General features: G+C 59.8%; 2 protein-coding genes across 8 annotated transcripts; both read left to right on the top strand.

The window, feature by feature from the left end:
- Nucleotides 1-1,890: 1,890 nt before the first annotated feature.
- KLC2 (kinesin light chain 2) lies at nucleotides 1,891-11,540 on the top strand. Of its 7 annotated transcripts, none has more exons than XM_060158560.1 (16): nucleotides 1,891-1,962; nucleotides 2,793-3,067; nucleotides 5,402-5,632; nucleotides 5,774-5,843; nucleotides 6,498-6,720; nucleotides 7,373-7,460; nucleotides 7,551-7,652; nucleotides 7,750-7,923; nucleotides 8,014-8,113; nucleotides 8,758-8,807; nucleotides 8,915-8,982; nucleotides 9,418-9,526; nucleotides 9,630-9,788; nucleotides 9,863-9,987; nucleotides 10,206-10,263; nucleotides 10,567-11,540. In XM_060158560.1, exons 2-16 carry the CDS (start codon nucleotides 2,840-2,842, stop codon nucleotides 10,648-10,650), a joined length of 1,869 nt encoding a protein of 622 aa, XP_060014543.1. In that variant the 5' UTR covers nucleotides 1,891-1,962; nucleotides 2,793-2,839; the 3' UTR covers nucleotides 10,651-11,540. The 7 variants fall into 7 exon arrangements, with proteins under 7 accessions (XP_060014543.1, XP_060014542.1, XP_060014547.1 ...); XM_060158559.1 differs by lacking the exon at nucleotides 1,891-1,962 and adding an exon at nucleotides 2,006-2,110; XM_060158561.1 differs by lacking the exon at nucleotides 1,891-1,962 and adding an exon at nucleotides 2,012-2,106.
- A 685-nt stretch (nucleotides 11,541-12,225) lies between these two features.
- On the top strand, nucleotides 12,226-19,544 carry RAB1B (RAB1B, member RAS oncogene family). Its single transcript, XM_060158556.1, has 6 exons — nucleotides 12,226-12,355; nucleotides 13,997-14,069; nucleotides 14,362-14,457; nucleotides 14,571-14,666; nucleotides 17,847-17,978; nucleotides 18,071-19,544. Exons 1-6 carry the CDS (start codon nucleotides 12,342-12,344, stop codon nucleotides 18,263-18,265), a joined length of 606 nt encoding a protein of 201 aa, XP_060014539.1. The 5' UTR covers nucleotides 12,226-12,341; the 3' UTR covers nucleotides 18,266-19,544.
- The last annotated feature ends 970 nt before the right edge of the window (nucleotides 19,545-20,514 follow it).

Genomic DNA, 20,514 nt, shown 5'->3' with positions numbered 1-20,514 from the left:
TTGATCCCTGGCAGGGGAACTAAGAGTCCACATGCTGTGTGGTGCAGCCAAAAAAAAAAAAAATCCCTGGGAAAATATCACTGGCAGAAGCACAGAATCGGCAGAAGAACCTGGCTGGATATAAGTGGGATGCATGCAATGTAGGGTTTTAGCTGACAAGCTTACCCTGAGCAGACACCGTACCGTGGCTGTCAAAGTCAACCTGACTTTCAGCTTCACGGTGGACAGGTGGTGTGCTCCTTAGGGGATCACTCTCTCTGTGATCTGTGCAGTTCACTCCCTGTCTGTACCCCTGCGCTCTGGACTGAGCACCACATTCGGAGTAGTGTCTGGACTGACATGCTAAGCCACACCCAGAAAAGAGAAATCGGGAGGGGGAAGGGTCAGAAACTGCACAGGAGTGGGTAAAGGGACCCAGATTGTCAGCCCAGGCGGGGGAACACTGTATGGGGCACCATCACTGTCTCCAAATATCTTCATTGGCAAAAGGGAGCAGACTGTCCTTCCTGAGGACAGAGCTTCAGTTTGGTGTGGGCAGGCACTGTGGGCAGGTCCTTTGGGGGCTAAGGAAAAGCTTGCTAACTTTTAGAGCCATCTCACAGCAGAATGTAGTGGGCTCCCTGTCATAGGACATACTTGAGCTGGCGGGGTGCCGGACCATCTCTCTGTCAGAGATCATGCCGAGGGGATTCTCACATCCACAAGGACACTGAACCAGGTACAGTCTGAATCTGAACCCACCCTGACTCATGAGGAACGCCCCAGGCCCCTGGATACCAGTGCCAGGCCTTGCTTGGCACGTTTTGTCTCTCAGGGTGGTTAACTTGCTGTTATCCACTGGGATGTCGACCTAGAAGCAGTGCAGGTAGAGCTAGGGTAGCCAGAAACCCAGGGCTGCAGAGCACCAGCCCCAAACCTGGGCCAACAGGTGTGCCCTTCTGCCTTTTAAAAAAAAAACAGCATTTACTGAGTGCTGCTATGTAGTAGCCAAGAGCTACTCTGAGAGTGAACAAGACAGGCAGATCTTGGCCTGCATTCTAGGGAGGAGACAGAAACTGACAAGGAAAATGTTAGAAGGAGTAAATGCTACAGAGAGAATTAAATGTGTGCTTGAAATGGGCTGGAGGGCTGCTCTACATAGGGGGTGGGGAATCAGGGAAGGGCTCTGGGAGGAGATGACGTCATCATCACCTTGTCCTGATCATCCAGCCCACAGAATCTGTGGTGGTGCTCACCCACAGGGTCACGAGTCTGTTTCGGCCGATGCCCACCTGCCCCTTGCCATCCTTTTCTCCCTCACGCCCGGAAGCCTCCGTCCCTTCCTCCCAAGAAGCAGCCCTAAGATGCCGAGAATCCCCTACTGGAACAAGGACAGCTCCGAAGGATTTGGGTGGGGCATAACCACTCTCTAGAGACAAATGAGCCTGGGGTCAGATCCGCGAGGTTGGGATAATAGCAGTGCCCGCTTTATCCGGTCTTTGCAAGCATTAAATGTGTCATCGCACTTAAGGCATCCAAGCGCCCCGCACACAGTAAGCGCTCTGAAAGTGGCAACTACCTCAATAAATGTCAATAAATGTCAACTGTCTCTTTCTGGACTCTGAGGAGGCCGGGCCTTCTCCCTGGGCCCCAGTTTCTTCCGCCGCCCTCTCTGGCAGCGGTACAGGGCAAGTTCAGGTGCACATCCTCCCAGGCTGTGCACATCCTCCCCAGGCTGTCCACACCGCTGTGGCCTCGGGGCGGGTTACAGCGGAGGAATCCGAGGCCTCAGGAGAGTGGGAGGTGGCCGCTATGAACCTAAGCTTCTGGCAAGCCTACGCCCGGCGCCTCAATGACCACGCCCCATCCCCGAGAGCCACGCCCCCGGATCCCTTCCTTTTGCCTGGAGTGGGCCCAGCCGCCGTGCTCCTTTAAGGCAGACAGCGGGCCGAGGAGTGTTTAGCCCCCTCCGACGCCGCCAAGGTACAGGCTTCACCTTTAAGGCGGCGCAAGGACTGCTGGGAAGGCCGGCGGGATGGAGGCGGTGGGACCTGCTCACGGCTGCTGGTCGGGGTGAAGCGGGGCGGGAGCCGGAGCTGGAGCGGGAGGCGGGCCCGAGCGGGAGACGCAGGTCCACGCGGGCCGATCGGGCCGGGAGAGGGGGGGCTCTGGGTCGGCCTAGGGGAGGGGTCGTCTTGGGCGCGGCCTGTGAGAGGGCCCGGCCAGCCCGTGGGGAGGGGGCGCGGTCCTGGGTGGCCGGGGGCGGGAGCTCGGCCTTTTCAGGGGAGGGGTCCGCAGGATGTCGTGCTGGCCTATGGGGCGCGTCCTGGGGGGAGGGGGGGACGAAGAACCCGAGATCTCAGCTCCTTAGGGGAAGGGTCTCCCCAGGGTCGAGCTGCCCAAGAGGAGGGGCTCTGTGGCTCGGCCAGCCTGCTGGGAAGGGGGCTGCCCGAGGGGGGCTGGGGCCGGAACTCCCAGAGGGACGGTGTCTCCGCACGGGAGTGTACCCCCCAAGATCCCCGTAGGTCCATCCTCTGGCGCGCCCTGCTCTGGCTAAGGGAGTCTCCAGGGAAGCCCCGAGACTGGGTCGCCTAAGCCGGCCTGAGCCAGTGGTCTGGGCCGAATCCGGGTCCAGCCTCGCCGGTCGCACCGCATTGCGTCTCCCGGGCCAAGACGAGCCGGGCGCGCCCCCTGTAGGCCGAGCGCGGGCACGGTGCGGGCTGCTGCCTGGGGGACGGGGCACCCCGGGGACCCAGGCGTCCGGGGACCCTAGGTGTTTACCTAATCCGGGGCGGACGGCGGCGTGGCCCCAGGCCCGGCAGCCCCTGCCCGCCCTCTCGCCTTCACAGGCGGCACGGCCATGGCCACGATGGTGCTTCCTCGGGAGGAGAAGCTGAGCCAGGATGAGATCGTGCTGGGCACCAAGGCCGTTATCCAAGGGCTAGAGACCCTGCGCGGGGAGCATCGTGCCCTTCTCGCTCCCCTCGTCGCTCATGAAGCTGGTGAGGCAGAGCCCGGCTCACAGGAGCGCTGTGTCCTCCTGCGCCGCTCCCTGGAGGCCATCGAACTGGGGCTGGGGGAGGCCCAGGTAGGCTGGTCTGGGGTGCTGAGGAGGGAGGTCATGGGAGGGGTGAAGCCTTCCAGAGGAATCCTGGCAATGTAGTAACAGAATCAGAAGGGAAGGAAGAATCTGTCCCCTGGAGCCTCATGGTAGGATCCCAGTAAATATCTGTTGAAGAAATGAATGGGCTCTGGAGACCCCGGCATTGCCTGGCCCCAGGAGAGCCTGATCATCTGGCTTCTCTGCTAGGTAGCAGAGACTGCATGGCCTAAAAAACCAGAGGAAATCCTTAAAGATCCCCCCACTCATTCTTCTATTAATTTGTTAACAGGTAAGTTATCAAGTGCCTACTATATGCCTGGCAATGTGTTAGGTGCCAGGGCTACAGGTCCAACAAGACATGAGATCCCTGCCCTAGTCCAATAGGAAGAGAGTCAGAAATACACATATATTTATTCAATATTATGGTAAGTTCTCCAAAGAAAAAAACAAGATCTTGTGACAACCTTAGCTATTGGTCAAGCAAGACTTCTGAGGAAATGACATTTAAATCAAGACCTGAGGAAAGGAATGAACCAGCCTCCAGAGAAGGGAGGAAAGTGAGAGGTTGCATGTATAAAGGTCCTGAAGTGGAAAAGATCTTGTTGTGGAGGGAGAACTGAGAGACCTGTCTAACTGGAGCTTCGTGAGGAAAGAGAGGGACAGAAAAGGCCTGTGGAGAAGGCAGGGACCAGATCATGCTGTGCCTTATTAGTTTGGGTTTTATTCTCAGGAAATCAGAAGCCTTTGGAGGGTTTAAGCAGTAAAGGGACACAGTCTGGCTTAGGTTTTAAAACTCTCTCTGGCTGAGGGGTGGAGAATGAATGATTGTGGATCAGGGTGGAAGGAGGTAGCAGGTGTTAGGAAGTCGCTGCTAGAATTCCAATGAGAAATGGTGGGTTGGGCCATGAGGGTAGTAAGAAGGGGGTCAGTCCTAGACGTTCTGGAAGTAGGTCCAGTAGAGCCTGGGGATGGACTAAAGGAGACAGAGAGGGGCAGGGAAAGTCCCAGGTTTGTGGTTTGAGGAAATTGAGGAGAGAGCCTGGATGGGTCAGGAGTTCTGTTTGGGCCCTCTTAAGTTGAGGCTGCCAGGATGACATGCAGACAGAGCTATCCAGGAGGTGCTGGGGTGTACAAGGAGTTAGACTCTCGGGCAGAGAGTCTTGGCCCACTCAGATCTTGGCTGAGACACTGCCTGGCTCTGTGAGTCCTGGGCAGGTGGTATCCCCTTGGTTTCCTTGTTTTTAGAATAGGGGTCGTGCCATCTGCCGTAAATACTGACAGGCTGTTTAGGATATTTTTAAAAATAGCTAGTGGTTGTGAAAACACCTGTCACTTAGGCGTTTGCTAATCAACTAGAAAGTACAAAGTCCCAGACTGCCTGGCTCTCTGGGAGGGCAATGTGTCAGGCATTCACTCCTCGGCCGGCTGACTTCCAGGTGCGGAGGTGAACACACCAGGGCTCCCTCCCAGTGTATACAGGCACAGATGGACAACAGGATGGCATGGAGGTGGGGGAGGTGCCATGCTTTCCGGGGGCTGAGGGCATAAGAGGCTTCACTGCAGAAATGACCCTGACCATGAAGGACGGAGAAAGGGTAGAGTCTAGGCAAGGCCCCAAGGCGGGAAGAGCCTGGAAGCTCAGGAAAGGAGTCATGGAGTTTGGAGAGAGGGATGGGGGCTGAGGCTGAGGCCTCTGGATCCCCTTACCTGCCCCTGTGGTTTTCCAGACACTGGAGGTTTAGGACACACACACCCCTTCCCTCCCTGGGAGCTGCAGGAGGACAGGGGCTGCCCTGGCTCTCTGGTAGAAGTCAGGATGGGGTCTTTCGGTAGCCCTTCAGTCGTCTTATCAAGGTCTTTGGGAAAGCGCTAGCCCTGGGCCAGGGGCAGCGGTATAGTGGCTCTGGCTACAGGGCTTGAGTACAACTCCTAGGAGAGACGGGGAACGAGTGGAGAGCTCGGGGAAAGGGCAGCACCCCAGCTAGCGCTCTTAATGATCCGAGCACCCCAACAAGGTGGGAACTGGACCATCGATGTGGAGGACTAGCTGGAGGCCCAGGAAAGGGGATGGGCTATTTCAGAGTCCAGCACAGCCCGCCTGCGTCCTGACCGCAGAAGGAAGGACTTAGGAATCCCCAAGCCTCCTGGTTTCAGGTCTCAGGCTATGTTGGTCTGTTTGGGGCCCTGGGGCAAAACTCCCTTGACGAGGGGAGAACTTCAGGGCCCTCAGCCCTGCAGCTCCTTCGGGCCTGGCTCTTCTCTGGGGTCCAGGCTGGGGGGTCAGCAGGGCTCTGACCTCTGTTCCGGCTGGCTGCGCAGGTGATCTTGGCGCTGTCGAGCCACCTGGGGGCCGTAGAGTCGGAGAAGCAGAAGCTGCGGGCTCAGGTACGGCGCCTGGTGCAGGAGAACCAGTGGCTGCGGGAGGAGCTGGCAGGGACGCAGCAGAAGCTGCAGCGCAGCGAGCAGGCCGTGGCCCAGCTCGAGGAGGAAAAGCAGCACTTGCTGTTCATGAGCCAGATCCGCAAGCTGGACGAGGACACGTCCGCCAGCGTAAGCCCTACCATGGCCACTGGGCGGGGCGGGGGCACCTGGGAGCAGGGAGGGGCGGCAGGGAGCAGACGCTGCTCCGACCCAGCCCGCCAACCCCTGGGCCGCCTGCTTCCCTGACGCCCATCCCGTCTTCCTCCCCAGGAGGAGAAGGGGGACGTCCCCAAAGACTCTCTGGATGATCTGTTCCCCAGTGAGGAGGAGCAGAGCCCAGGTGCGGAGGGGCAGCTGGCTCTGGGGGCGGGAAAGGAAGGCTGTGTGAACTCCTGGTCCTTGGGACCCAGAGGTCACAGAAAACAAGGTCTGAGTGGCTGCTGTGTTCTCTCCTGCCTCGTTTCTGATTATAACATCCCAGCATTAGAGCTTAAAAGGCAGGTTTTACATGTTGCTTTTCTCATCTCCCAAGTTCTGTGAGGAGCAGGCATCACAGTTCAGAGCTTTGGAGCCGTCCGGCCTGGGTGCGAGCCCTGCTCTGCCTGCGTTTGCGCGGTGGCCACTGGTAGAGTTTCTTTCCCCTCTGAGCCTCCTCTGAGGGTTAAAGGATGCCTGCACAGTGCTGATCCGCGGGCCAGTACTGGCCTTGCTGATCGTGTGGCCTGTGTATCAGAGCCTCTCTTCTGCACGTGACGAGGCTGAGGCTCGGGGGTTAGGCGACTTGCCCTGGGACACACAGCTTGAAGCACCGGAGCTGGGACTCTACCCACTCTTCTTGTGGGGTGACTAGACCCACTCTACAGATGGGGAAACCGAGAGCTAACGGTGACTTGCCCAGGGCCACGTGTGAGGTCGGTCAAAGGTATGGCTGGCATGTGCCGGCCCAGCTCAGGAGGCACTTGGCACATCTGACCTCCCGCCCTTGGCTTTGCAGCCCCCAGCCCTGGAGGAGGAGACGTGGCTGCCCAGCACGGGGGCTATGAAATCCCAGCACGGCTCCGCACCCTGCACAATCTGGTGATCCAGTACGCCTCTCAGGGCCGCTATGAGGTGGCCGTGCCACTCTGCAAGCAGGCCCTCGAGGACCTGGAGAAGACGTCAGGCCATGACCACCCTGACGTGGCCACCATGCTGAACATCCTGGCGCTGGTCTATCGGTGAGGGCTCCTCCGGCTTCGGTCACCCATGGGAGCATTCTTCCTGAAGGCTCCAGCCCTGGTCACAAATCCTCAGTGCCTGCAGTGGGCCAGGACTTGGGTTCTACCAGGCAGTTGGGTGACAGAGAAAGAAGGATCTTGTCCCTGGAGAGGGCCAAGCCCACAGGGTGCCTGAGCTACAGACATGAATATGCCTCAGTCTAGTGGTGGACAAAGGCTTGGACATAACCAGGGAGGGGAAGGCACACGAGGACGCGGGGGGCACACCTTCTCCAGGCACCAAGGCTTGAGGAGGGCCTTTGGTGAAAGTTGAGTTTGCCCAGAGCACAAGAGGGTCGGAGAAGGTCTCCTTGGCAGAAAGGACACCATGAGCAGAGGCCCTGGGGAACAGAGGACAAGGTGCACTGGGCATGTGGCAGTGAGGGTGGGATCTGGGGGAGTCTGGCTTGTACCCCAGCACTGCACGCCCTTCCTGCACAAAGCCCCCCAAGCCAGAGAGCAGGGGCTGACCACGTCTCCCCATGCTCTGGGTCATGCCCCATCATGCTCGCTCATTAGTAAGTATAGGAAGAGTGACCACAGGGATCTTGGGCCACTAGGAGGAGGGCCTTGGGCTGGAGGATACCCCTCATCATCTCCCACCTGCCCCCAGGGACCAAAACAAGTACAAGGAGGCTGCACACCTGCTCAATGATGCCCTGGCCATCCGCGAGAAGACGCTGGGCAAGGACCACCCAGCTGTGAGTGAGGCTGGGTGGGAGGTGGGGCTTCCCCTCCCCCTGCAGCTCCCAGGTCCCGGGTCATGGAGCCTCCATTCTCCTACCCCCTAGGTGGCTGCGACACTGAACAACCTGGCGGTCCTGTATGGCAAGCGGGGCAAGTACAAGGAGGCTGAGCCCCTCTGCAAGCGGGCACTGGAGATCCGGGAGAAGGTGGGAGCAGGCAGGGCTGGGCAGGCCAGGTGGGCTGGGCAGACGGGGGACGTAGGCCGGCCCCGAGCCCAGCCACCGGCTCCCCCTCCTGTCCCAGGTTCTGGGCAAGTTTCATCCAGACGTGGCCAAGCAGCTGAGCAACCTGGCCCTGCTGTGCCAGAACCAGGGCAAAGCCGAGGAGGTGGAGCACTACTACCGGCGGGCCCTGGAGATCTACGCCACACGCCTTGGGCCCGATGACCCCAACGTGGCCAAGACCAAGAACAACCTGGTGTCCTGGGCTAGCGGGGGCTGGAGGAAGCGGGGGGGGAAAGGCTTGACTCCTTGCATCCTGCTCACCCTCTGGGCGCTGCCCCTCCAGGCCTCCTGCTACCTGAAACAGGGCAAGTACCAGGATGCAGAGACCCTGTACAAGGAGATCCTCACCCGCGCTCATGAGAAGGAGTTCGGCTCTGTCAGCGGTGAGCATGGCTGCTGTGTGCCCCAGCTCGCAGGCCCGCTCAGCCGTCAGCATCTAGGACGAATACCTCAGCCGGGCAGGCCTCACGCCTAGGGTCTGGCTGGTCCGCAGCCACTCGTGTGCACACGTGAGCACACACACCCAACTCACACAGCCCCCTGGGAGGTTGTACCCGTGCAATGCCCTCCTTTTGCATACCCATGCCCTCGGCCCAGAGCCTCTTCCCCTTTCTCCACTGGGCAACTCACGCTCACCGTGAGGGCCCAGCCCAGATGTCTCCCACTCTGGGAAGCCACCTTCTGGTCCTTCACGGTCAGTCACTTCCTGCTCAGGGACCCCTCGGCCCGGCCCATCATTCAGGCCTCGCATCGTCTCGCACCGTGGGCCTGAGGTTTGTAAGGGTGTGCTCCCCCCACCCCCCAGTCACAGGCCCCTCAAGCACAGGCCTGTGCCACAGGCATCTCTGTTCCAGAGGAGCGTCAGTCATGTTTTGGGTCTGTTTCTTGTCGATTCATTCATTCAGTGAAGCCCAACCCTGGTCCTTCTTGAGTACCCCTGACCTCCCCCCAGACCCCAGTCATGTGTCCAGCCCAACCAGCAGAGGCCCACATGAGAGGCTGGTGACAGCCCCCCCTCTCCCTACAGGGAACAACAAGCCCATCTGGATGCACGCAGAGGAACGGGAGGAGAGCAAGGTAGCTCTGTGGGGCAGGGCCGTGGCAGATGTCTGTGGAAGGAGGATGAGGCTGGGGGTGTGTAGAGAAGAGGGCCTTCTCCTACCTTCCGCTTATCTCTCCCCCAGGATAAGCGCCGGGACAGCACCCCCTATGGGGAATATGGCAGCTGGTACAAGGCCTGTAAAGTAGACAGGTGAGGACGGTGGGGCGGGACTGCTGGGACAGCAGAGAGCTGGGAAGCGGCGTCCTGGGTGGGGGCCGCGGCCAGGCTCCACACTCCATACTGCTCAGCCCCAGGACACACACCTCTTCTCTGTCAGCTCATCTTTCAAGGCCCAGGTCACAGGCCACCTGTCCTAAGAAGGTTTTCTGTCCCAGGACAGCCTGATTATCTCACTCCTGGGCTTCCCAGCCTTTAGTCCTGGTGGCAACATCCCACCTAGGGCCCTCAGGTGATTCCCCAAAACAGGGGAATCCAGGCGGACCTAGCACAGGGCTTGACACGCAGTAAAGGCTCGATATTGGGCGGCTGGACGGTTCCTCAGGGCCAGCGTGGGCTGGGTGTCAGGATGGGCCCTGGCTCCTGGGGAACACGGAGTTGGAGCCCGTCCCGCTCTCCTGTCCGCAGCCCCACGGTCAACACCACGTTGCGCAGCTTGGGGGCCCTGTACCGGCGCCAGGGCAAGCTAGAAGCCGCGCACACGCTGGAGGACTGCGCCAGCCGCAGCCGCAAGCAGGTAGGGCGACAGGCAGCAGGGGTGTGGGCAGGGACCTGCGTGGCCCTGCGTGTGATCCAGTCAGGGCCCGTTGCTCCACCTGATGCGCCCGCCCCCCCCTCAGGGCCTGGACCCTGCAAGCCAGACCAAGGTGGTGGAGCTGCTGAAAGACGGCAGCGGTGGGCGCGGAGACCGCCGTGGCAGCCGAGACATGCCCGCGGGTGCCGGGGCTCGGTCTGAGGCTGACCTCGAGGAGGCAGGCCCTGCAGCCGAGTGGAGCGGGGTGAGTAGGGGCTGGACTGGGCCAGGAGGCTGTGTAGCCGGCATGGCACAGAGACGAACCTGTCCACCCCACAGGACGGCAGCGGCTCCTTGCGGCGCAGTGGCTCCTTCGGGAAGCTCCGAGATGCCCTGAGGCGCAGCAGTGAGATGCTGGTGAAGAAGCTGCAGGGTGGTGGCCCCCAGGAGCCCCCAAACCCCAGGTGAGCCGTCCACCCAGGTGAGCCTCTCGAGAACCCACCCCACAACCTACCAACCCCAGCTGAACTTCAGACCCAGGGTGAACTCCCTGTCTCGCTCAAGCTCCACCCACCACCAATCTCCCTTCCCATCAGCCTCCCTCCCCTGCCCCAAGCTGACCCCTTCCCCCATCCTCCCCCAGTTCCACCGTGGGCAAATCCTGACCGCCCTTTCCCCTCAGGATGAAGCGGGCCAGTTCCCTCAACTTCCTCAACAAAAGTGTGGAAGAGCCAGTCCAGGTACGGGTGGATAGTTGTCGGCACTGGGCAGCTGAGGCCCCGGCCCCAGGCCTGCATGTCCTGTGTACTTGCCGAGCTTCTCAAGCATGTCTGTTCATCCAGCCACACTTCCTGTCTCCATCCCAGGCCTGGCTTTGGGCTGGACCCTGGGGAGACAAATGAGGGAAACTCAGCTCCTGCCTGTGAGCAGCCAGTGGCAGCACAGTAACTGTGGAGGTGGGTGGGAGTGTCAGGACCCTTCGGGCCAGGGAAGCGCACACTGGCGGCAGCCCAAGGCTGAGCCACCTGCCCGTCTGCCCACAGCCTGGAGGCACAGGTCTCTCTGATAGCCGCACCCTCAGCTCCAGCTCCATGGACCTCTCCCGACGAAGCTCCCTTGTGGGCTAATCCTGAAGGGGCAGCTGGTCCCCAGAGCCTCCACCCGGCACCATCCCCACCCCAGCCCTGCGCATGGGCCTGCTGCTTGCCCCTCCTGTCTCTCCCAAGGACCCCTGTCTTTTCTGTTCAATCTCAGGGTAACCTCCTCCTTTGTCATCTCAGCCTGAGCCCTGGAGGCTGGGCCTGCCCACTCCAGTTCTACCCCTTATTTATTCCTTCCAGCAGGGCCCCCTCTTCCCTAGGTTCAGGGCCAGCGGAGGGGCTGGCCGGGGTCTCCAAAGGTAGAGAGAGGCTCAGTGGCCCCCCCTCCGCAGACCCCAAATCCAAGAACACTAAGCACCTGCCGTCCCTTCAGCACCCTGCCCTCCCCCGGCCGTTGCTTCTGTATATAGAGAAATAAGTTATTGGCCGCACTCCTCCCCTCAGTCCTTGGTACTATCCGGCCTCCCCTCACCCCACCCTTCTCTAGTGGTACCGCCCAGGCCTTAATCACCCCCATTCCGCGCGGTGGTATCTCCCAGGCTCCACATCTCAGGGGCGGTGCCTCCCCAAAGGGTTCCCTAGGCATTCTCGCTTTCCTCCCGGCCTCTAAATGGTGCGCCCTGCCCCGTGCCCCAGGACGGAGAGCCCACCCCCTGTCCGTCCTCTCACCGCCGGGCTCTGCCCTGCAGCCCGGTCTTATGCACTGCTCCTCCCGCCCGGCCTGCCCAGGCTCGGCCTGACCCCGCCCCGGGCACCGCCCGTAGAGCCATCCTGCCACGCCTCCTCCCACACCTGCAGCTTCTTGCTAGGGGCAGTGATGGACCCCTGTGGCAGGAGGGGCTGCCCCAGTTGGGAGGTGAGGCGGTCGCTCTCTATTTTCAAATGTTGCTGTAGAAATAAAGACGGTTTGACTCTGAGCTGGGCTTGTTTTGGGGCGGAGCCCGAGGGCTCCTGGCGTCTCTACGTCTCTACATTGGGGGTGGGTACAGGAGAGGCTGCGAGTGTGTGTGTGTGTGTGTTTGTGTGTGTGTCTCGCTCACGTCTGGTCCTGCGCAGCTGCAACCCAGATAGGCTTCTCCTATCCCGGAATTGTTCGGGAGCCCCACAGATTCAGGATTTTTTTCTAACAACCTTCATCTCTGAGATTCTGGAGACCACGGGCTTTGATCGAGCTTTGCCCCTTTACCAAGCTGTTTGACCTTGAGCGAGTTACCGAGTCTCGATTTCATCTATAAAATGTGGGTGACACCTTCCTGGGGTTTCTGCTGGGAGTTAGGAGCGCCAGCACACGAAGAACCCTGGATAAATGAACTTTTACCAACGCTGCGGGGAGTGTAAGGATGAATGCCTCTGTCAGACAGACGTGAAACGTGTCAACGCCAGCACTAAATTGAGGATGTAATGCCGGGACGCTGTCAGGCTCCCGAGCGCGGTCCTCAAGCCCAGGTACTTCTAGGGAGAGAACTACAAGCTCCAGAAGGCAACGCGCGGCGATGGTGGGGCGTGGGCTAGGATTACGCCTGCGCAGCGGGGGGCGGGGTGAGTTGCACAATGTAAGGAGACTACAAGTTCCGAGGAGCCACGCGGCGAGGTCCCAGTCCCGAGTGTTTGCGCCTGCGCGTCGCGGGCGGGGTCTCTGGGGCGGAGCGGCCACCATCTTGAAACGGGAGGCGGAGCAGAGCCGACTGGGAGCGACCGAGCGGGCAGCCGCTGCCGCCATGAACCCCGAATAGTGAGTGCGCCCCGCCCGCGCCGTGCAGCGCAGCCTCGATACCGAGTACGGGGCTGTACGCTTACCAGGGTTGTCCGGCCCGGGTCAGGACAGCGCGGCGCCCCCACATCCGGGTCTCTCTTCCGCTGACCTCCCCCCCCTCACATCCGGGTTCTGCCCCTCCCCCGGGGGCCCCAGAACCCCGGCTCGACGCCCCGAGTTCTTGCACCCGGGCCCGGAGACTGCGACCCCGAGGGGCACCACTTGGATCCCGAGGCACCGGCACTAGCAGGCCTTGTCGGTCAGGTGACCCCGCAGCCCCGGTCTTTCCAGGCCTCAGTTTCCCCACCTGCTGCCTGAGAGTAGCGGTCTGGGTGCTGACGACGGTCCTGGCATTGTGGAGCCCATCCCCAGAGTTTCTGGTCTCGGTCCAGTTTCGGGCCCTTTAGGTCGGGTCGTATATTCTGCTCTCCAGCCCTCCCGGAATCCGCTGGGTAGCTTTTCCGCAGGTTCTCCCCTCCGGGGCTGCCGCTTTGCCCTTTACCTGGATCAAAATGCCCTGCCGCTTCCAGAGGCTGGTCCCCTCCCGCCCTCCCCTCACCTTTGCGCAAGCCCCTGGCGCCGCCGTCACCCCACTTCCCTTCGCCGTCACCCTGCCGGAGAAGTTTAGGTGAATGTGACATTTGCTTTTTACCTTCCAGTGGGATTCTTTGTTCCTCAAACTTTCCTCACTTCTTGGTCACTCCCCCTACGGGTAGGTGGCCCACATCTCTGCCCCGACTTCTCATCGACAGTTTTCCCTTAGTGTCAGTTATCTTCTTCCTCTTTTGCTACTTGCTTTTTCTCCTCCAGATCCTGGCCTCAGATTTCCTTGGGGAAGGGTGAAGCTCTGAGCTGGATTATAAGGGGTAACAGAGAAGGGAACCAACATGCTTTCACAGAGACTTTGGAGTCTGAACCTGGTTTCCAGTATTAAAGTTAACAGCTGTGTAACTTAGGGCCAGTCGCTTCCCTTCTCTGGCCTCTGGTTTCTTCATTAATTGGGAATAACCGGCACTCACTTCATTGGACTGTTGTGAGGCTTAAATGAGATGATACATTTGAAGTACTTAGCACAAGGCCAGGCACAAGTAGGAAGTGGATACGTTTTAACTGCTATTATCATTGCAGCTTGTTGAGCATGTCTTTCTGGAGGTTTCATACCGGGCTCTTTACATAGGTATTCAGTTAAGTTCTAGGCTGGGCCCTGGCTTCCACCTCTGGGGCCTCCCCTGCCAAGTCAGGTGTGGCACAGGGCAGTGTAGGAGGGTTTCCCTAAATAGCCCCTACTGGACCCGAAACCATGGAGTCTATCAGGAATCAGGGTAGGATACCCAGCTCTGTCACCTAATTGATGTGATCCTTGGCAAGTCACGTCCCTCTCTGTGTCTCCGTTTCCTTCTCTGTAAAGTGGGAATTCAGATGCACCCCTTTGGGCCAGCTGTGTTATGGGGAGTGGTCAACCCTCCCCATCCCAGGACTTGTGGGAGGATCTTGTGAGTGCTTTAATACTCTAATCCAAGGCACACCTCACAGTGTGGGAGAATGCTATAGTTTTGACTCCAGGATAATGGCGGGTGGGCTCCCTGCCTTCCTTCACACCTTCCCATCCTTTCTCTCCAGTGACTACCTATTTAAGCTGCTTTTGATTGGTGACTCGGGCGTGGGCAAGTCCTGCCTGCTCCTGCGGTTTGCTGTAAGTAAGAAGCTTCCCCTACCATCCATCTGGGGTCCTGGCTGGTGGCCGGAGGGAGAGGGGGGCAACCCAGAGAATAGTGGTTGCAAGACCTGGGAGACCAAGGATGAAGTTGCAGGACTTGCCAGCAACATATCTGACTGAACACGGGCATAGGGCTGGCAAGTTGGGGTGCTGAGAACTGGGGCTCAGCAGTTAGGAGCTCAGCTGGGGCAGGACACTGGAGGGAGGTTTTCCAGATGGGCCTCAGACCTGTTCACTCAGGCCATTTCACTGGTCCCTGATCTTTCAGGATGACACATACACAGAGAGCTACATCAGCACCATCGGGGTGGACTTCAAGATCCGAACCATTGAGCTGGATGGCAAAACCATCAAACTTCAGATCGTGAGTGTTGCTCCTCCCAGAATCTCTGGTGCAGAGACATCTCCCTTGGGAGGGGAGGGGCCCTGGGCATGGAGCCCAGGGCTGACCTGCCCCTCTCTCCTGCTGTCTTGTAGTGGGACACAGCTGGTCAGGAACGGTTCCGGACCATCACTTCCAGCTACTACCGGGGGGCTCACGGCATCATCGTGGTGTACGACGTCACCGACCAGGTACTCCTGGGCTCACCATCCCCCACTTGGCCTCCTCAGCCTCAGGTCTTTGGCTTTTGCTGCTTTTTACTGTTCCCGTCCTCTCTTTCTTATGCTGTCCGGAAAGGAGACTGTTCTCGGACTCATTTCACAAGGACGGAAATAGCTGCAGACCTGGATGCTCCCCAGGCCCCGCTGCAGGGCGTTGGCAGAACCAGGCCTCACCTCCCTGTCGGACTTGCCACCTTATTCTAGACCTTCCAGGCACCTGTCTTTTGTGGGGGGGTTAGTCAGCTGATTGGTGGCTGTGCTGGGCCCGTGGCCTCCTGGGTAAAGACACTGTGGAGAAGCGATTGGAGGGCCTTACACAAGGAAGTGAGGGAGCCCTGCACTCTGGGCCCAGTGTGAGCAGAGTTCTGGGAGCCCTGTGTCTGCTGTGGCAGCGTTAGTCTTGTGTCATTGGCATCAGTGGTGATGTTAACAGCGGGAAACAGTCCTGTCACGCATTAGAGTTCACAGGTTCTGTCACAGCCCTTTGATGCTTGTAACACTCCAAAGAGGTGTGTGTTATATTCTCATTTTACAGATGAAGAAATGGGTCGGGGTGGTAGGACTTTCTTAGGCCCTGCAGCTAGTTAAGTGGCAGAGACAGAAAGCCCAGGCCTACTGATTCTACCCGCTTTGTTTTTTTTTTAAACTTTGCTGCTTCATGGGGGTCAGGCCCTGGAGACATGGAGATACTTGTATCAGCCCCAGGCCAGGAGGAGTCCCTGCTCTGAGGGGCAGCTGGGCTCTTCAGCTCACCAGGGACTCATGCTGCCTCCTGGACAACAAGCTGTGGGTGAACTTTGCTCCACTCAGAGGTCACCAAGGACCTCTAACTGCCAAAACTTGTGACTTCATTTCAGTTTTTGCCATGATTGATCTCTCATGGCTTTTAACTCTGTTCTCTTCCCTCTCTTTAAAAAAGTTACTGTGTCAAGCTCTGCCGCCTCCTGCTGCAGCAGATTCTCTTTTCAGTGCCTTCTCACTGGTCCGTCGTATCCTGCCCCGCTACGGCCCCAGATTCAGTGCCTCTTGATTGCCCCAAGCCGCTTCCTGACTCCCTGCACAGTTCTGGCCACCTTGTGGTTTGGCTTCTTGTTCTGTGATTTCTACAAGTAAAGAGCTGTCACTGTGGATCTCCTCTTGAGTCCTGCGTTCTGCTGGCGCTTTATGTCTGTGTTAATTCCCGTGTTCACAGTAGAACCCAGTGAACTCAGTGGTGGCATCCCTCTTTTCTAGATGAGGAAACACACTTAGATGTATGTTGAGTTACCTGCACTTGGCTTCACAGTCAGGAAAGGCAAAGCCTGTGTTTTGAACCCAGGGTTCTTTGCTTCCCAGCACCTCCTTTCCTGCCTCTAGACCGCCTTCAGGCCATCTGCAGAGCTCCGGACCATCTGCAGAACTCAGCTTGTCTGGTGCTGGTCTCCCCGTCTCTTCTTGAACTGGCTTCTGCATCCTCATCTTTATAACAGAGTCCCTGTTGGCCTGACCAGAAAACTCTTCCCTCCCCCATCCTGTCAGTCCCTGGGCCCCTCTGTTCTCCCCCATCATCTCTCCCAGATCCGTTCCCTTGTAATAATAGCAGTGATGAGGATAATGGCAGCTCTTGCTAATTAAGCACTTGTTATGAGACAAGCCTGCATTCATTATCCCATGCTCACAACAGCCCCACCAGGAGGTACTGTTTTATAGAAGTGAGGAAACTGAGGTTCAGAGAAGCCAAGTGACATACCTAGGATCATACAATAAGTGGCAGAGGTGGGGCTTAACCCAGGGTGGTCTGACTCTAAATCCTGTGCTCTTGCCTGCCTCATTCCCTGGCTCAGGGCACATCTTCTCTTCCCTGGATTATGCCAACCATCTCCCAGTTGGTCTCCGTCTCCTTGCCGGTCTGATCTGGCCTCTGCACTCCTGCCAGGACTATCTTCCCAGAACACAGGTGTGCTCTTGCTGCTTCCTTCCTAAGAAAACCTCTACTGGCTCCTGGTTGTCTAAGATTTGGCCAGGCTAAGACCCTCCCTGCTTGGGCCTGCTTCCTCTTCCTTTCCTTCCCTGCTCAGGGATTGTGTCCCAGCCGCTTTTAGCTTTTCCCCCTCACCAAAGACAGCACGCCCATCCCATCCCATCCCGTGACCCGGCATATGTCTGCTTCTCCCCTTGCACCTTGCCCCGTCCCTCCACTGGCACCCACACGGGGGTAGTTCGTCCCTGCAGGTGTAGGTCGGCTGTCATCTCCCCAGGCAGAGATGATCCTGGAGCTCCACCTGCTCCTGCCTTCTATCCCTGCAGCGCTTGGTCGCCCTGTCTTGCCGTTGTGTGTGCCCTAGTCTAGTCCTCCATTGTCCCCTGAGTGCTTTAGGGCAGGGCCCAGGCATGATTCCATTATTTGAACCCAGTGCCCAGCACAGGGCCCCGCCTGGGACATGGCAGGAGGTGTACGTTTGAACCCAGTGTGATATCAGCAGACCTCTGGCTCCTAAGAAGGGAAAGCGGCTCTAGCTCAAGCATATTCCTAAAAGTTCTGTCCTTTGTCGGCGTGCCAGGCGTCAGGGGGTGGGGTGCAGCAGGCTGCCGGGAGAGCCAGGCCGAGCACGGAGGCTGTCAGTGCCAGAAGTAGGACAAATGTCAGGCCCTGTTCCCAGGATACCTGTCTCCCCCGTAGGCCAGGGTCTCCTCTGTGAGGATCCTCCACCTACCACTGGGCTCCAAGGTTTCAAACCTTAAAGGGATTTTAAGGCCACTGTGGGGACTTTGTAATTCTTGCTAACCTGATATCCTTTGTTTCTGTCTTTCCTCTGGCCTCTCTCCTGATGCCATTTGCTCCCTCCACGTGGTTAGGCCTTTTCTGTGTCTCGGGTAAACACGAGCAGCTGCAGGAAGCAGAGCTGGCTGGCCCTTGGTCTAAGCTGCTGAGGTGTCGGGGCTGTTGGTAGACAGCCGGGGCTCTGCTGGGCCTGGCTCTTGGGGTCTCAGACAGAGGAGCGCAGGAAGGAGCGCTAAGCCTGGAGGAGCTTCCTCTGGGTCCCTGAGCCCAGGGCGCCTGCCTTTCTCAGGAGCCCAGGACAGCCATCTTCCCCTGAAAACCCCTGTTCTCCAGGCCTGGTGTAGGGGCGGGAGGTGGGAGCAAAGTAACTTTTGATCTGGTCCCTCTAGGAATCCTATGCCAACGTGAAGCAGTGGCTACAGGAGATCGACCGCTATGCCAGCGAGAATGTCAATAAGCTCCTGGTGGGCAACAAGAGCGACCTCACCACCAAGAAGGTGGTGGATAACACCACAGCCAAGGTGAGCAGGCCTGGGCCAGGCCACCCGGGTGGGCTGGGGCCTGCTGCCCCTCACCTCCTCTCCCCTTCTCTTTTCTCCTCTCCCCTTATCAGGAGTTTGCAGATTCTCTGGGCATCCCCTTCCTGGAGACGAGTGCCAAGAACGCTACCAATGTCGAGCAGGCGTTCATGACCATGGCTGCTGAGATCAAAAAGCGGATGGGGCCTGGGGCAGCGTCAGGGGGTGAGCGGCCCAACCTCAAGATTGACAGCACCCCTGTGAAGCAGGCTGGTGGCGGCTGTTGCTAGGAGGGGCTCGTGGGGTGGGACCGGAGGTGGCACCTTCTCCAGATGATGCCCCTGGAGGGGGCAGGAGGTACTTCCCTCTCCCGGGGCATTTGAATCTGTGGCTTTGGGGTGTCCTGGGCTCCCCATCTCCCTCTGGCCTGTCTGCCTGCCGCCCTGCGCCCCGGTTCTGTCAGGGCCCCCAAGAGAGGACACCCAGGACCTTTGGCTGGGGTGAGGGTGCGGGCTTGCTCTGCTGCTGCCTCTGGGTGACTTTAAAAGATACCCCACCACACACCTTTGGGATGAGGGCTCTCCTCTGTCTGTCTCCCTCCCCCTGCCCCCCGTGTATGCTGCAGTGGGTTTCTCTCCTTACTCTTCTTCCTCCCCTCCCCTGCGCCACCCCCCTTCCCCAGGAGCCGAGGGCCTCCCTGGCCTCTACTGCCCCTGGCTGTAGTCAGCACCTGGGGCCAGGAATGGGACCAGGGGATCCAGGGCCCTGGAATGCAGGGCCCTGGGCTGGACCTCAGGACGGGCATGGGGCCACAGGGGCCCAGCAGCCCACTTTCCTCTCCTCCCTGCCTCCCCCCCGACACACACACTCACAGCTCGAGCCGTCCAGCTGCGGTGGGGTCTGAGCACATCTAGGGCAGGTGGGTGGGCAGCCGCGCTGGGCCTGTGTCTTGAGCCCAGAGGGAGCCTGCTCCTGCCACTCCCTGCCCTGCCAGAGCCAGGCCCGTGTGCTGCCTGCCCACCGTGCCCCTTTGTCCCCAAGGCAGGCGGAGGCGGAAGGCCCACCGTGCCAGAGGCTGGGCACCAGCCTTAACCCTCACTCTGCCAGCACCTCCTCCCTTTCCCTGAGGCAGCACATCTGGCTTATTCTCCCCCTTCCGTCCCTTGGAGCCTATGAGGGCGGATCCTCATCCCCTGTCGCTACTTCTCTGGGAATGTGGGTGCAACCCAGGGTGGGGGGGGCCTCTCCACTTAACTCCCTCCCACCCAGGATGCTAGCCCCCTGCCTCTGACACAGCTTCTTCCTGCAGAAAAACAAACCTTTGATCTCTACCTGAGAAGCCATGTCCCTTGTGCTGTCTCTTGCCTGTCCCACCTGTGCCCTCCCCTCCAGCTTGTATTTAAGTCCCTGGGCTGCCCCTTGGGGTGCCCTCCCCACTCCCAGGTTCCCCTCTGGTGTCATGTCAGGCATTTTGCAAGGAAAAGCCACTTGGGGAAAGACGGAAAGGACAAAAAATAAATAAATAAATTTCCACTGGCCCTCGGGTGAGCCGAGGGTTTTTGCAAGGAAGTTGTGGTGGCTGAGTGTGGTCTGTGGTGGGAGCTGCCTTTGGGTGGCAGGGAAGGAACTGGAGCCCTGGTCTTGGTGGGCTGCACAGGGGGTCCTGGCTTGGGCTGTGTGTCCTAGGGTTACTGTTGAAAGGCCTTGACCCATTTCCTGAAGCCAGGAGAGCTGCCTGCTTGTGCTTCTATAGTCTGTCCCCACGGGCCCAGCACGGTTCCGGCCGGCCGGGAGGGCGGCTGGCGGCCGTCAGTGAGCACCTGGTGAGCCGCCGCCGCCGCCAACACCCACACAGGCGGGTCCGGGATGGGGAGTTGGGCCGCAGACCTTGTGCCCCGCTGTGTCTGGCCCGCGTCCCCTTCAGCCCCCTGGCTCAGCCCCCTCTCCCGACTTTCTCTGGGTTCAAGCCAGGTGTCTCTGACCCCTCGGACGGTGACAAGTGCTTTGCACTTAAGACCTCGGTCCGACCTCCGTGGCCGGCGAATGAGGGCAGAGGTGCGGGCACCCGTCCGAGTGGGCCGAGTGTGGTAGTGAGTGGTGGGCTCGTTGTGTGACGGGGGGGGGGGGGTTATGCCAGGGATGTGCGTCCATGCTTACGTGTCCCTGAGGTTGGGGCGGGGGTGGCGCCCGGGCCGCGCTGGCGGAGGGGCGCACAGAGACCCAGCCCCGCCCGCCCGAGGCTGCTCGCACGGCGGCCCCGCCCCCGGCTCCGCCCCGCCGGCTTCGCGGGCTGGAGAGCGAGGGAGCCGCGGGCGAGGGATCGCAGGATGAGCGATTGGGGCCCGGGCAGCCGGCAGCGGACGCGCCCCCCGAGCCCACCGGCCCGCGCCCCACGGCCCCGCGGCCCCGATCCCGGCCGCGCCGCCCGCGTCCCCCGAGCCCGCGCCCGAGCCCCGCGGGCCATGCCCGGCCGGCCCTAAGCGCGGGCCGGGGGGGCGTCCCCTTGCGCCCGGGACCCGCGCTGGCGCCCCCCGGGCCG

Source organism: Lagenorhynchus albirostris, chromosome 9, assembly GCF_949774975.1.
Source record: "Lagenorhynchus albirostris chromosome 9, mLagAlb1.1, whole genome shotgun sequence".
Taxonomy (NCBI): domain Eukaryota; kingdom Metazoa; phylum Chordata; class Mammalia; order Artiodactyla; family Delphinidae; genus Lagenorhynchus; species Lagenorhynchus albirostris.
Note: the sequence above shows the minus strand (reverse complement) of the source record. Positions and strands in the feature narration are given on the sequence as shown.

What these genes read in the sequence shown, in the direction of transcription:
- KLC2 (XM_060158560.1), top strand. Translation starts at nt 2,840, where the DNA reads ATGGCCACGATGGTGCTTCCTCGGGAGGAGAAGCTGAGCCAGGATGAG. An exon ending in ATCCTGGCGCTGGTCTATCG is followed by an intron (nt 6,721 to 7,372) that starts GTGAGGGCTCCT and finishes ACCTGCCCCCAG; the next exon opens with GGACCAAAACAAGTACAAGG. An exon ending in CCAGCCGCAGCCGCAAGCAG is followed by an intron (nt 9,527 to 9,629) that starts GTAGGGCGACAG and finishes CCCCCCCCTCAG; the next exon opens with GGCCTGGACCCTGCAAGCCA.
- RAB1B (XM_060158556.1), top strand. An exon ending in GCCTGCTCCTGCGGTTTGCT is followed by an intron (nt 14,070 to 14,361) that starts GTAAGTAAGAAG and finishes CTGATCTTTCAG; the next exon opens with GATGACACATACACAGAGAG. An exon ending in TGTACGACGTCACCGACCAG is followed by an intron (nt 14,667 to 17,846) that starts GTACTCCTGGGC and finishes TGGTCCCTCTAG; the next exon opens with GAATCCTATGCCAACGTGAA.